This window comes from Cryptomeria japonica, chromosome 6 (assembly GCF_030272615.1).
Source record: "Cryptomeria japonica chromosome 6, Sugi_1.0, whole genome shotgun sequence".
NCBI lineage: Eukaryota > Viridiplantae > Streptophyta > Pinopsida > Cupressales > Cupressaceae > Cryptomeria > Cryptomeria japonica.
In genome coordinates this window covers 380,937,532-380,953,447 of record NC_081410.1, presented here as the reverse complement: position 1 = coordinate 380,953,447, position 15,916 = coordinate 380,937,532, and the positions used below count along the sequence as shown (strand labels likewise).

The window sequence follows — 15,916 nt, the reverse complement described above, 5'->3', positions numbered from 1 at the left end:
AAACTCAAAAATTGTCCATGAACAGACAATTTTAGAGTGAATTTATTTATAGATCTATTGGTCATAGAGTCAAAAAAACTTACTCTACCCCAAATTATTTGTGGCCTGAAATGTCAAACCACTAATGATGGCCCAATGGCATCTGCCAATGTCAACCAATGCTTTCCTCTGTCATAAACATGATTTTCTTCTGAAAGCATCAAATATAATTTAAAAACATAAGTGGTAAACCATTTTTCAAACTCGTTGGTTACTTTTATTTGTCTACTATGCTTAATTTTATCCCTGAAATCACTGCTGAAAATCTGAATCTTGTGCAATGATATGTAACATTTGCTATTTTGTGACATATATGCACTGTATTGAACATAGCACACATCCCGACTGCAACTGATATCCTTTTCTGCAAAAACATCATCTTGTTGAAAAAGGAAAATCTCATATTCTCGCACATAATTGAGAAAACATTCCTTTCTTACTATATCAACCTGCTCATTGAAATAGGGACTCTCTGAAAAATCCACCTTCTTACTGATCATAACAAGCAAATTGTTATCAAGGGTAGGAAAAGGATCAGAGATGACCTCTTCATATATTTCATTTTCTTGTTCTGTATCCAATTTAATATCAACGATGTCAGCAACAAGGGAAAATTGATCATTATTACCCATCATTAAATCAGGTATTACACTTTTATCTTTATAATATTCCATTTCAGAAGTTGATACAATGTTATCCAGATTCTCAGTTGTTTCTTCATACAAAGGGTTAAGAACAATATGAAAACCCTTCTCAAAAATATTATAATAGAGCACCAATTGATCTTGATCTTGATCTTCATCAAATAATGCATTGATATTTTCACTAAAATTATTTCTCATTTTATCTTCGGGTTCATCAGGAATCTAGGAATCAGAATCTGAATTGGAGCAACACCCAATACTATTATTTCCATAGTATGAATGTTCCATGTTAAGATATTCATAAGTCCCAACACAACTGCTGTGATCGTTCTGACTCTTTTGAACTGGATTTCCCTCAAACGTAGAGGTCAGCTTTGGGACATTTTGGAGATGAGAGCAATTTATAACAATCCGGTCCTCAATACTAGAAATGGCTTGTATTAGGACAACTTCTTCAGTTGTACACATCATGCATCTTTCTATCCCAATAATTTTATTGACTAAAATTGGTGGAATCTTATCATCGGAATTCATATCATCACAATCTTGCAGATTTGCATCCATTTCAGACATAAAACTTTCCAATTCTTCATACTCACTGTCGGATCTATCTTATACACAAGACTGTAAACAAATCTCTTGCGAGATGCTTTTCCTGGAGCAATTACTGTTGCTGTCTTTCAGTAAAGTGATTGACACCATATCCATCTCTTCATCAAATATGTCAGATAATTTCTCATTAACCTCTTCTTCATCAATATGAGGAATAACCACTGTCTGGGACAAATTCTCTTCACTCATATTTTTGTTCAAATTGTTAATGCATGGTAGCTTATGCAAGATAAGATATTTCTAACCTTCCTTGTTCTGTTATTTACATGCTTCATGTCTAAACTTATATTGCATATGATTATCGGATTTTACAAACATTGCTTAGCATATTAAATGCTATAAGTTATCGGGTTATTAGCCGATACATACTTGCTATCGGGTGCATAACTATTGGCACCGATCCACATCTGTTATCAGGCTTAATCATCGGGCATATTTGTTATCGGGCTTAATACATACACCGCTTCATTTGGAATTAATAGTGGTTAACAACTGCACCGGTTGGATTACATACATCGTGCATTTTGAATCATTGGTGTTTACATGAACCGATTCATTATCTTGATCAATCATTATATTATATTACAATATGCTATCGAGGTTTTGAACCGATAAACAGCCTTGTGTTAATGGTATAATTACAAAGGCACCGATCAATGGGTGCATTGATCAGTCATGCCTAAAAGGCATGACCGGTCAATACACCAATTGACCGGTTGCCTAAATGATATATATACCAATTGAATTCATTTGGAGGAGACATAGAAAACATAAAATGATCTCTCTCTTTCAGACCTGCAGATAAAATCATAATTATTAGACATCAACATAATTCCTCATATACATTTATAGCATACATAGTTCATAACTTGTTCTTTAATTGAAATTGAAATAACTTTACACAAATCATGATCAATAACAGGGCTAATGTGATCTATGGGGACATAAGGGTCTTGACATGGTTCTTTAGGTTCAGATTCATGCTTTGCTTCAAACCCTAACATCTTAGGATAACATATCCTTGCAGATAAAATACCCTTAGGGATTCCATACCTTAAGTTGTTCTCAATATCCATTGCTATCCTATAAGCCTGGTGCAAAGCTTTAGGATCCTTATCTCTTAGCAAATAATTCTCTTCCTTTTCAAATGCAGCCAAATAAACAGCTAAGCATACTGCATCATTTGGTCTATAACTACTAGGAATGTCATCCGATGCCCTAGCAAATCTGAGATTAAAAGAAGGTACTAACTCATCTTCTTCTTTCTGAATGTCCATGAATGTTTTCATAACTGAGCTTGGATTAATTCTTTCACCAAACTGTTCCATGAATGCTACCTTCAACTCATCCCATGATGAGATAGAGCATACTAGCATGTAGGAGAACCAGTCTCTGGCATTTTCCTTCAAAGATTGAACAAACAACTTCATGAAAACATCTTCCTGATTTATTTCAAAATCTTCCATTAATTCAAAAAACTCCTGCAAATGCTGTCGTGCTGATTCTGACCTTTTCCCACTGAATGCAGGTAATTTTTCCCTAACTCCCACAAGAACAGGATTTGGGAAACCTTGGATACCATCAAAATTTAACGGCTTCTATCTTTCCCTAAAGAAAGCTCTATGGTGATTCAACAAAGATTGCACATTTGTATTTGACATTTTATAGGGAAGCACAGGCACATGATACCTATTTTCATTCATTTCCCTATTTCTTTCCTTTTTACAAATCTTGAACTATTACATTGCAAAGGATCAAAACATACTCCATCTAATCTCATACAGAAAATGGAAACTGAATCACAGGAGCATGTAAAATAATCACTACCTGTAATGTCCCCTTTTCTAGGTGACATGAGATGAGCAAGGGTTGACCTACCATTCGAGTTCCTGTAGGTCAATGACATGGTTAGGGGACTCATTTTGAGGGTCATGGAGCTTTGCAGGGGCTTTGTGAGCCATTTTGGACCTTCAGACGACAGTTCCTACTTTTAAGGGAGGTCTCCTATTTTTTAGGGAGAACTGGCAGTTGATTGAATGACCACCTGGGGGACCAAGGAGTAGAGCAAGATCCTTTTGAGCAGTTACAGGTGTTCGGAGAGAGGTTCCTACTTTTTAGGAGGCACTGTTAGTTGGCCTGCAGGACTCGGACAACATCAGTGATCACAGTGCTTCAGACGGAATTCAAATCTGAGTCACGGATTTCATGTTATGAATAAATTAGGAAATATTAATATTTCCTAAGCTGGATTAAATAAATAATAATAAAGAGAAATAATACAATCACTTTATATTAATAAAGTGGCCCCTTGGCACATTTTCCTAAAAGTTATAATTTAAATATATGGCCACTTTTAATGAGGAATTAGACCCTCAATGGGTCAAACCACTTAGGGGAAGTATTTATTTTATAAAAAGAAACAATTTAACATGTTTTATGATGCCAAAAGTACAACCCTAACCCCAAATTCGAATTAGGGTTTGAGGCATTTTAAAAAGACATTGGGGGCAGCATTTCAATGATTATGGAAGTTGTTTTTTGGAGAGCATTGGTTATTGCAGGTCTGCAATGTTTCTTGCAAGGTTGGTTTTGGGATTTGGGGACGGAAACCTTCAGATCTTGGGTGAGAAGACGGAATCCCCCTCATCTACACTACATTTATTTGTCTGGGAAGCTCATATCTTGCCAAAAAGGGCCAATTTTCTGAGTTTTGCAACTGCTACAGCAAGGAGACAATCTGATTTTCAGATCACAGCAGGTTTAGAAGTCATTTCAGACTCTATTTTATTAATTTGGTTCAGCTATTCATCCTCCAGCTGAATTGTAGCATTTGGAGACAACATGGGACACTGAAGAAATAAATTGGAGGGTTTTAACTAGAATTTTTGTTACAAAAATCATTGGTAGGGGCTAATAAGAAGAATTTCAGTGTTTGTTTGGGAGAATTGATTCATACTGGAGCTATAGGAGCAAATCAATGGGTAAAGAGCACACCAAAAATGGAGCTTCTCCTAGCAAGAAGTTCGAATTCCATCTAGGTCTGCATAATTCTTCGTCAATTGTTTTTGATAATTCATGTTAGGGTCAATAAAACATGGAAGCTCCAATTTCATCATATTCTTCAGTTCAGGCAGTAGAATAAGCCTTACCAGGCAAGCTCAGGACACTTGGTATGTTAGTTGGCTTTGAATGATAGCATTTAACTATTCTTTGAAATTATTCATTGCTGATAAATAAATCAGAAGTCTGAAAATTTGATTCCAGTCAGTATTTCTTTATGTATTGCATTTGTTTTCATTTTACATTGTCAAGTTTCAATCATTAACCTCAAAAATCCTCAAAAATGCATACGCTGGCCAAAGAACTGAATTAAACAAACAAATCAGCAATGCATTCAGTGGTGGGTATCTTTCAGTGGTATCAGAGCATAATCCTGCTAGCCCATGGAGTGGTAATTGCATTCATTTGGTGTGATTGGATTTGGTTTTCAGTTGTACAGTAAAAAGAATCATCATGATAGGGTTATATAAAAATAAACAAGCAGGGAGGGAATTTGATCAAACACCTTCAAAGAGTTCAAGACACTCTAGAGGTACAACTACATCTAAAAGTACAAAGAGGAGCCCCCCTGTTAAAGCATTCAATGATACAATCATTAGCAACTATCATAAGTATTGCTCCCTTCCAAAAATGGTACAGGAAATGTTTACCTTCACCCAATTTATGGGTATTCCAGATAAAGCAGAAGATGCTATGAATTCATATCAGTTGCAAAGAAGAGGAGAAGAATCGATTGACTCATCCATAAATGAGGTTTGTAAAAATCTCTATGAGGAATTTGATGAACATGCTACAAGGAATGAAGTGGTACCTATGAATGTTGAAAACATGTCACAAAGGTATGGCAACCATTCTGATTTTTATAACAACAGTCCTTCATATGAACACAATGATGATTCAAAGGTCATGGCACATGAGGAGGAAGTTGTAGTAGGGATTCCTATAGTTGGCACGCAATATATGAGTGTTAAACAAGAGGGATGCAAGGGGAAAATAAGCCATATCAACTCTGACTTTTATGACAGGAGTCTTACTATTGAGCATAATCGAGATTTAGATACTTTGGTGCATGAGGATGATGGTTGTGAGGGGTTATTTCATGCAAACACTCATTGTTTGGGTGTTACTTATGCTTTTGATATTGAAGATACATGTCATAATGAGTCTGATTTTTCAAATCAGACCTTAGAAGATGGGAACAAAACAGAAAATGTGCCTAATGGTGATGGTTCCGAGGAGAGTTTGACGGATGCGTGTGACTGTATCTTGATAGGGGAGGTGTATGTTGAACTTGGCAAATCAGTAGCCTCTAGCATGTCATTCGAGCCACCCCACGAGGTTCATAACAGCGGTGATATAACTTCTCTTCCTCAAGATATGGCAGCCTTTGGTCAAGAAGAGAATACTGATTTGCATTCTACACTTGAGGGTACACATGGTGCAATCATGGGTTATGATAATGTGAATAATACAATCCATCATAAATCAGATTTTGTGCATTTTGGGACGACTGATATAGAGCAATCTCAGAGGATGAATGAAGGATGGTTGGCAAGAGCCAGCTAAGCTAAGTTGATGGCTCATCAGGTTAAGCTTCAACTTCAGCACATTCATGATACTCATCATCATATTGGTAAGGAGGAACAAGAGCTATGTAATTCTGATTTTTCAGCTGATATTGGTTACTTTTTACATGGTGGCGATGGAATTGATAATGAGGCTCATAGTGGACCAGCCACTAATGAGTTATCCTTGATTGGCATAGGTGTTCCCAATGCACCTTTGATTTTGTCACATCTTTCATATGATAAGGCAACGTTGTACTTATTGATTGGTGACTCAGTTTTCTTAGATTTGACAGTCGGCTGTGAAGATCAGCATGTAAGGGACTTCATTTGTTGCATGGCTCAACAAAACATTTCCTTAGCAACCTTTAACGAAGGCACATTAATTTGTGGAAATATAGGTAAAGTTACAGCAGCTGTTTGGAGGTCTTGGAAAAGTATCCAACACACTTTCCTTGTTGGAAATTGGCTCATTGATGGATTCATATCAACATTGATGGTTGGTGGTACTTGTGGCTTCAATTGGAGTGAAGTTCTTAGCTGGTTAAATGATGTCTAGGTTCATAGTAGCAATATAATGAGTATTGACATGATGGATGGAATGACAGTGCAAAGATTTGGGATCATGGTATTGACATGTGTGGTGCATTTCTTCAGTGGATCCATGATGAGTTGTTTCACTTTGGGTATATAGATGTTTATATCAGAGTAGCGCACCGGTTGGATGAAGCAATGTTTGTCAGATTGATATGGGATCCAGGAATTGGTTTTCAGCGTGCAGGTGCAGATTGCTTGAGGGCAAGCAATCTTCGAGAAGGGAAGATTGTAATGTCCCCTTTTCTAGGTGATATAAGATAGGCAGGGGTTGACCTACCATTCGAGTTCCCGTAGGTCAATGACATGGTTAGGGGACTCATTCTAAGGGTCATGGAGCTTTGCAGGGGCTCTATGAGCTGTTTTGGACCTTCAGACGACAGTTCCTACTTTTTAGGGAGGTCTCCTATTTTTTAGGGAGAACTGATAGTTGACTGAATGACCACTTGGGGGACCAAGGAGTATAGCAGGATCCTTTTGAGCAGTTACAGGTGTTTGGAGAGAGTTTCCTACTTTTTAGGGCAAACCCCTACTTTTTAGGAGGAATTGTCAGTTGGCCTACAAGATCCAGACGACGTTAGTGATCACAGTGCTTCAGACGGAATTCAAATTTGAGTCGCGGATTTCATGTTATGAATAAATTAATAAATATTAAAATATTTCCCAAGTTGGATTAAATAAATAATAATAAAAAGAAATAATACAATCACTTTATATTAATAAAGTGGCCCCTTGGCACATTTTCCTAGAAGTTATAACTTAAATATATGGCCACTTTTAATGAGGAATTAGACCCTCAATGGGTCAAACCACTTAGGGGAAGTATTTATTTAATAAAAAGAAACAATTTAACATGTTTTATGATGCCAAAAGTACAACCCTAACCCCAAATTCGAATTAAGGTTTGAGGCATGTTAAAAAGACATTGGGGGCAGCATTTCAATGATTATTGAAGTTTTTTTTTGGAGAGCATTGGTAATTGCAGGTCTGCAACGTTTCTTGCAGGGTTGGTTTTGGGATTTGGAGACGGAAACCTTTAGATCTTGGGTGAGAGGACGGAATCCCCTTCATCTACACTACAGTTATTTGTCTGGGAAGCTCATATCTTGCCAAAAAGGGCCAATTTTCTGAGTTTTTCAACTGCTACAGCAAGGAGACAATCTGATTTTCAGATCACAGCAGGTTTAGAAGTCATTTCAGACTCTATTTTATTAATTTGGTTCAGCTATTCATCCTCTAGCTGAATCGTACCATTTGGAGACAGCATGGGACACCGAAGAAATAAATTGGAGGGTTTTAACTAGAATTTTTGTTACAAAAATCATTGTTAGGGGCTAATAAGAAGAATTTCAGTGTTTGTTTGGGAGAATTGACTCATACTGGAGCTATAGGAGCAAATCAGTGGGTAAAGAGCACACCAAATTGGAGCTTCTCTTGGCAAGAAGTTAGAATTCCATCTGGGTCTGCATAATTTTTCGTCAATTGTTTTTGATAATTCATGTTAGGGTCAATAAAACATTTTGGAGCTGTTGTCTCATTGTGGAAGCTCCAGTTTCATCATATTCTTCAGTTCAGGCAGTAGAATAAGCCTTACCAGGCAAGCTCAGGACACTTGGTATGTTAGTTGGCTTTGAATGATAGCATTTAACTATTCTTTGAAATTATTCATTGCTGATAAATAAATTAGAAGTCTGGAAATTTGATTCCAGTCAGTATTTCTTTATGTATTGCATTTGTATTCATTCTACATTGTCAAGTTTCAAGCATTAACCTCAAAAATCCAAAAAATCTCATACGCTGGCCAAAGAACTGAATTAAACAAACAAATCAGGAATCCATTCAGTGGTGGGTATCTTTCACTACCATTCCCTTCCTTAGTGCTTCTTTCACTGTTTAAGGAACATTTTTTTTTATACAATCTCATGAAAATACATTTGAGTCGTGAAAATCTAAATACTTGGAAATGCTGAAGCTGCTGCTACTTTTTTTAACCTGGGACTTGCAAAATCACCTTCAATCCTTCAAATCTTTAACACTGATCTTTTGATAGAGTTGCCACCTCCTTGCAGAGGACAAATACTCAAATAATCTGGAATTTCTTCACAGGCTAGATTTGTTTGAACACAGCACTACAAGACTTCCTTATCATCAAATGGCATTACTTATTCTATCCTTAACTTGTCAGGGTACTTCATCATAAGAGCTGAAATCTGCTTCATCTTTCTTGCAAATTTCTTGGTTCTTCAAGTAGACACACACTGGTGCATAGATCTCAGTCTCAAAGTCGCCACTCACAACTGTGAGGTATTACATATAAGCTTGAAAAACGGATAGATCTGGACCAAACTCTTTATAGAAAAAGAACTACAGTAGATTTCTCAACGACATTTATGAGAATTGACTCAAATCGACAAGGGACAGATTAAGAAGCGTTTTCACTTTGTGGGCAAAATCTCCACTATACATTTGGTAAATCTTTTCTAACCAGAGATTCTCAACAGTTCATATCTCCCCAGCAGAGTTCCCAATTTTTGTTGGTTCCCAAATAAGACGATGGGTTTAGATTGCTACAGGGAAGAGACCAAGCTGATTTCCTCCAAATATCTATGGAGAGCCACCTCCAACTATCAATATCTGTCAGTCTTGGACCAACAATAACAAGGACAGAAAGTCCTTCTGCAGTTTAGGCTCTGCAGAACTAGGGAGGGTGATCCCTTAAGTAAGATCTCCTACTCTCTGCAATGATACTCAGGAACTTACTGAAACAAAGCAAATTACCTCATAATAAGACTCGACAGAGAGGGAGAATGCTCAAGGATGGCAAATCCTTTAGTGATCCTCAACCTTAAGCTGGAGTATGAGAGAGGGTGGGACGACTTTCAGAAAATACATAAAACATAAAAGATATTATGATATTTGTAGAGATTCATCAATCGAAAGCAAAACAAGGCTGGTAAATAAAACCAGTTACAAGCACTGATTAGTGCCTCATTCCATTGGGCATCTAAAAGACGTGAAACATAAACCTGAAAGTGCGACAAAAATTGATCTGATAACATAAGATCTGAGATGATACTGCCTTACAATACATCCCATTTGCAACACTGACCCAAAACTACTTATCTAAAATCCTTGCATAAGTCCTATCATTCTGCAACTCTATTTAAGCAATTTGATTGACCCCTTGGGCCCAAGCATAAACAAAAAGTTACATACATCATAACAATGCACTAAATGAAATAAACCCTTGATTCGTTTCACTTAAAAACTGATGGAATCATGCAATGGAGAGAAAAGGGTCGGAATTATATTTTCTATAAGTAAAAAGCTACCTCTGTTACAAGATAAAATTTATGCATAACTCCTTCAAGAACCTGTACAAAATTTGACACTAAAACACTTCTTTATTTTGCTCTGTAAAAGATCTTACAGTTTGTTTGCTTCACCTTTTGACTCACTCCTGGAAACAGACTAGGAAAACCCTAGGAACAGGAAAACTGAACCTACGAGATATTTCCAACAAAATCTGAACCCTTCTTCTGGCCATGATTTCCCTTTTTATAGAATAAAGGGAGCAACAAGCTTCCGGCCATAAGACACATGTTAACAACAGATTCATCCTTAACAATTAGCCCTAAGAGGCCGTATACAATTCTGTTACAAAAAAGTTCACATGTCCATGCGTTGGCACCTGTGAATCATTGTTTCTTAACTGAAAATTTGGTAGGGGCAAAACCGTTTGAGCCATGCCGTTATCGCCTTGACACCTTCAGATGGAGTGTGAGATGTTGCACTTTTGTCCTATTGAGTGTTTCCCTTCCGAGGAAAGGAAACGGGGTCTTGGCAAGAAGAAAAGTTGCCTCTAAACTAGAGGAAGAGCAACCTTCATGCCTAGGATCAGAGGGAGTGGGAGGGGGAGTTAGAGGGTAAACATAATATGCTGGGGAGGCGTCGCAACTTCCATGCAGCTAAATGGATGGATTGCTTCCACTCCCTACCCAGATGTGTTCCTTTTTCATTGCTCTGCGGGCTCTCTCTTAGAACCCCCTGCGACCCAGTGACTGAGTAGACATAGACGCTGTGCCATGCATGGCCTTTCTTCATAAGAAAAGGCTTTCACGCCCCCTCTGACAATCCTCCCCATTTTCACATCTCCTATGGCAACAGACATACTCACACATGAGAGAAAAAATCCATCTTGTATCACAGAGTATATTGCAACTCCATCTACGAGCTTGCTCAAACATCATTTCTTCTGCAGAAGGAAAAACTGCATTTAGAAAATGAAAAGGCTTCATACTCTTCTACCAATTCGATCACCACCTTGCTGTATTTATAGTTAAACAATACTTCATCAAGTAGTGCCTGTTCCTGAAACATCATCACTCTGATATTCTCAATTTACTCTGCTAGCTATGGACACTAGAATTCATGCATATCACATCCACTGTATTTTTCTGTCAAGGTTCATCTGATGCGAGTGATTTTATTCTGATCTTATTTCTTTCTCAATGTATAGTCTCCTGCTTCAGGATCTGTGCCAACAGACAAATATCTGAATTCATCAGAGAACTCGTGATCCATGACACTTGAATTGGAAGCTTATCCAAATCCTTTCACATCTCCAGGCTATCATCTTTGACTATTTAATCAATCCTGAATCGACAAGTTTGAATCCCATTCATTCTGCCTTTTCCCGCGAGCTACGACCGGTGCCTCCAAAATCCCTCTTAACTTCTCATTTGAAACTCAACTGCAGATCTCATCCAGCTTGGCATATCTAACGGTCATTTTTTGCCGACTTAGCACTTTGACTTTCCATCTGTATCCATGAACCCACAAAATCCTGACTGAACAGTGCCATATCATCCGTCGACCGAACTCCGGTAGCAACCTCTCCGTAGGTCTTCCTGATCAGCCTGGGACACGTGACATCATTTCGTGATGATGTGGTCTGTAATCTCCTTGCAACTTCCATCGCGGGAATACGTCGTCTGATCTGTGTTTAATCTTTACCGCTTTGTATAGTGCTCGTTAAATCTTCCAGGATTTAAAAGTCTAGTGCCCTTTTACCTCAGGATAAAACATCTGCGTTCATTCTGGGCACGTGCAAATTGATGGGACTATTAGTAGATCGACCTTTACTGCCGATGAATTGGTAACACAATGCTTCGACCGGTTACATTGCTAACCCTGGCGATAACACGCGTTACAATCTCGTAATGTTGCGGTCATTAAAATCCTTACATCTTTGATCACGGGGAAGCGCTAGCCGTTGGATCCATCCTGTCTTTAGCAAACGATTGGAGTACTTAGGATTCTTCGGACTTAGGAAAATACAAGCGCGGGCATAAATATTTTAAAAGAAGAGCGGTAATAGGAATGTTATGTGCATGACTTAGGGAAATTATTATTTCACAAACTGGTTGATCATCACTTAATGCTTAGGAAATAAGATGGCCCCGCTCATGGAAAGGGTACCCACGACTTTAAGTGGGAAAAAGTAACAGCATAATATATTGTTGCTAGGGTTTTCTTCACCAAATGTAAGAAATTTTGATAAACCCTACACCCTAGACCTTGGATCGTTCTCAGAGGATACAAGTAAAACCCGAAAATCAATATTTGAGCTCAAAAATTGAAAATTTCATGCAATCAATTTTCAGAGCTATCAATACCCTTGTCTGATCAACCCATGATGCTACCACTCATGAGCTAACTCTAATTGAAGAATGACGAACTTGATAGCATCTTCTTTCGTCATAGGGCTGAGTGAGAGATATGTATCCAATTTTTGAACCCAAGTTTGCACGGTGACCTTTTTCGAAACCATTGAAAGTTGGTTGTGTCAACTTACCGTTTTTTGTAGATCTCTATTGAACTGCTTTGTAGGTTGTTTTCTTTCTACTCGTGGCCCATTTCTTGACCTAGCATTACCGTATTGTGCAAATGGGATCTGATTTCTGATATCCATATCAAGTCTCATGTACACATCTATATAGGTATTAAGGTCTTTTGCAGTTTGGTTTGACTCCTCCTCTTCCTGCGGGTTTCCACTCTAGGCAAAAGTTTAGGCTGGAAGGGTTTTGGTGTTGATCGAATTTGAGTTCCCATTCATTCTCTTGATTTAGTATCTTCTTCTTACCTCTGCCTCCAATTCCATTGCTAACCTCTTCTTCGACTACCTCTATCTTTGTTTCTCTCTCTTTAAGGCCCTTTGATCTCTTTGACTCAACTGCATAAAACAAATTAATTGTGCAGGCTGGCAAGACTGCTTGCTTTGATACCTATGTGATGTTACTAGGGTTTTATATTATTGTCTTTTCCAGTTTCAGGTCATTGATTTAAGATGTCTTTACAATACAAGTGATCACCTCAATAACAGTCACACTTTAGTTGTGCTTCAGAGTTTATAGATTAACTTAAACATAAATTTTAAATACAGACAATGCACAACAATGCATATCAAATTTAGAGGATCGCTGATTTATTTTTATGATATAATTATGAGTTTTGAATCAAATACAAATCTTACAAAATTTGTTGTTGTATGGTCTGCTCAATTCAAATTATTGCCAAAGTGTTCTAGCTTGTCAGAGTAAGTGATTAGATGGTTATGATGCCTTTATTTGTAATGCTTGAAAGATGTATCCACTCAAATCTATCATGTGATCTAGTCTGCGAGTCACCTGGTGCTGGATGATTGAGTGAGCATAGGAGTTTTCACTTCCAAAATCTGGAAATTACCTTCCCCTTAACGCCTTCTTTGGTGGTTTGACGTGTGAAATTCTCAAAATTAAATCATTCAGTAGATGGTAGTTCTTGATTTATGATTGCCAAGTACTTTGTTGGAGTTTCCTGTTCATCTTTGATCTGATATGGTGAGAATCTTAATTTGGGGTATGTGATTGTAAAGTTGTAGGTTTGCTCAGATCACCCTCTTGCTTTTTTTCCGATTTTTGGATGAGACTGAGTTCTGGGTACATGATTCTAGGATTGCTGGTTCACTCAAACTCCCTCCTAAATATGCTTGAGGATTTAGGTCCAGCACGGTCCCAAATTGATCTCACTCACCCACTCACTACCACAAGTTTCGAAAATGATAAGCAATATGCCTGCTGCTAGTTGACAACGACTATCACAGTTAGGAAAACTTGTTTTCTCAGCCCGTAGAGTGGTTTAGAGATCACAATTAGTGTCTACAGGTGACAGATGTAAAATCACAATAACAAACACTTTAAATGTCCTAATCAATGAGGTAGAGGTTTCCGTTTCGTCCTGTGCTTATAAACAACATTCAAGAAGTGTCATCCTTGAATATCGGTGAAATTTTTGCAGATTAACCAGAGAAATTTTTAAATTAGATGTCCAAAATGAGTCGAGGTCTAATGGGCCCAAAGTTGTCACACAAATTTAAATTTGGAAGTTAATTTTAAATTAATATATTTTATATTAAATATATACATATTGATTTGGTGTTAAGAAACACGTTGTTAATGAAGCATTGGAAGCTGACTTAATTTTGAAGGGACATGACATGATATTTAGAACTGAAGGAACAAAAGCTCTTGCCTCATGACTGCTTTAGTAGACCTGTCGTATGTTACTTGAGGCATCTTTGAATGTGAATACTTGACTGGTGCTCACGTTGTGTTCATTAATCTTTATGAGGTTTCTAATATTTAATATCTTATGTCTCATTTTGATAACCCCCATCTGTGCATTATAAAGCTTCATTTTCAACTCTCTTCTTTAACTCCTCCTAAACTCTTAAGTGGCTTAATCTCATCAGACTAATCCATGCATTTGCAAAATGATTTGCTTCTGGTGTACATGATATCTTTCAGCAGTGTTCTACATGTAAATTGAAGATATTGTTTATATTTCATTTTTATTGGCTTATCCAGAATTCAGGATAAGCTTGAAATAATGACAGAAAATGAAAAGATATGTTTTGTAGTTAGATGTCGATTATATTGCCATTTTTCTTAGCCTTTGATGCACCATAGTCAATTCTTTGCAGGTGAAACGAGATGATTTAATTTCAGACTTATTGGTTCTTCCAGCGGGGACAGATTTGCATGATCATCCTCTTGTATTGAATGGAAATTTATTTTTACAAGTAAGTTACTATCACTTTTATTCGTATGTCTATATTCAGTATGTTTTTGATTGGAAGGAGGCCTCCAATTTCTGACTGTAGGTGAGAGCCTTTGATTTTGTGTCTTTCTGGTAATCTACTATATTTTAAATAAATAAAACAATGTCTTAATAAAGGAATGCTATGATACGGTGTTGAGATTCCTTTTACTTATTGTGATTACTGATAGTTATGATTATGCAGAGTCGTTTGTGGCCAACTTTTGTACTTCATATAATCTTATCTTATGTGTATCTTTAATTGTGATATACATTATCTATATCTATAATTGTCCAATAAAATGTGGGGACAATGATGAAGTACTATAAACAGGTCAAATGGACAACCAATAAATGGATGTGGGAAGTACACAGCAAAAGAGAATAGGGAGAAAAAAATGGAGATATGCAGACAAAACACTTGTACTAATTTGTAGAGGAACAAAATACAAACTTGGGCCACTCAGAAATGTGGAACTCAACAATCATAGTCAAACGATCCATTGAGAAACACCTAGCTTAAGTAGAGACTCTCTGTGTTTTAATCTACCCACATTCCAAACTTACATACATCCTTTCTAGTTCTTTAGCAGAAACGTTCTCTATACTGCAACTTGAACTCCCAAACTTGAATGTGTTTTTGAAAGTTTATTCTTATATAATGAATTGCATGTGACTCTTGGCCTTCATCAGTGAATTGAATGATCAGATCGGTCATGCCAATTGTTATCAATCTTTCATTTAACTACCTTTTTCAAGAAGTGAACGTTAATCTGACACTCAATAAATGCTTGATTGTGTTGATTAAAAGCCCAGAAGTGGGTCTTGTGTTGCCAAGAAAGCTTCTGATCATTTGTCTGTCAGATAACAGCAGTCAATGGTTGGAGATAATCAATCATCTAGTGCCTTTCGAATTCATATTCAATTGTTGTGCAGCATTAGGAAATTTGAACATGGGCTGGGCAAAAATGGAAGAATGGCTCAAAATCTTACATGATAAAGAGAGGTTGGCATGGAGATTTGTGCAACGAATAGAAACCATCTGCCAACTTGCATGGTAACATAGAAGATTGTAGAGGTTTCTCAAAGGCTTGTGTGGTAGTGTGTGGGCTGTACAGATTGAATTGCACTTGTTGAAAGCGTTTACAAAACAACTCAGTCCAACTAGGTTTTGGCAAAAGAACAAACTACACTAGAAGAGCAAGAGTTTTGTGGGTATACTTCAACAAAATTGCCCCTAACAAATAAACACTAGCACAAAAC

At 37.2% G+C, this 15,916-nt stretch overlaps 1 protein-coding gene across 1 annotated transcript in view; it reads left to right on the top strand.

The window, feature by feature from the left end:
- The window catches only part of LOC131067385 (25S rRNA (cytosine-C(5))-methyltransferase NSUN5), a 246,450-nt gene that overhangs the window by 101,404 nt on the left and 129,130 nt on the right, over positions 1-15,916 (top strand). Inside the window, exon 6 of the mRNA XM_058002363.2 lies at positions 14,538-14,636. Within this exon, the coding sequence (XP_057858346.2) occupies positions 14,538-14,636 (99 nt within the window). The remainder of the gene's footprint in view (positions 1-14,537; positions 14,637-15,916) is intronic.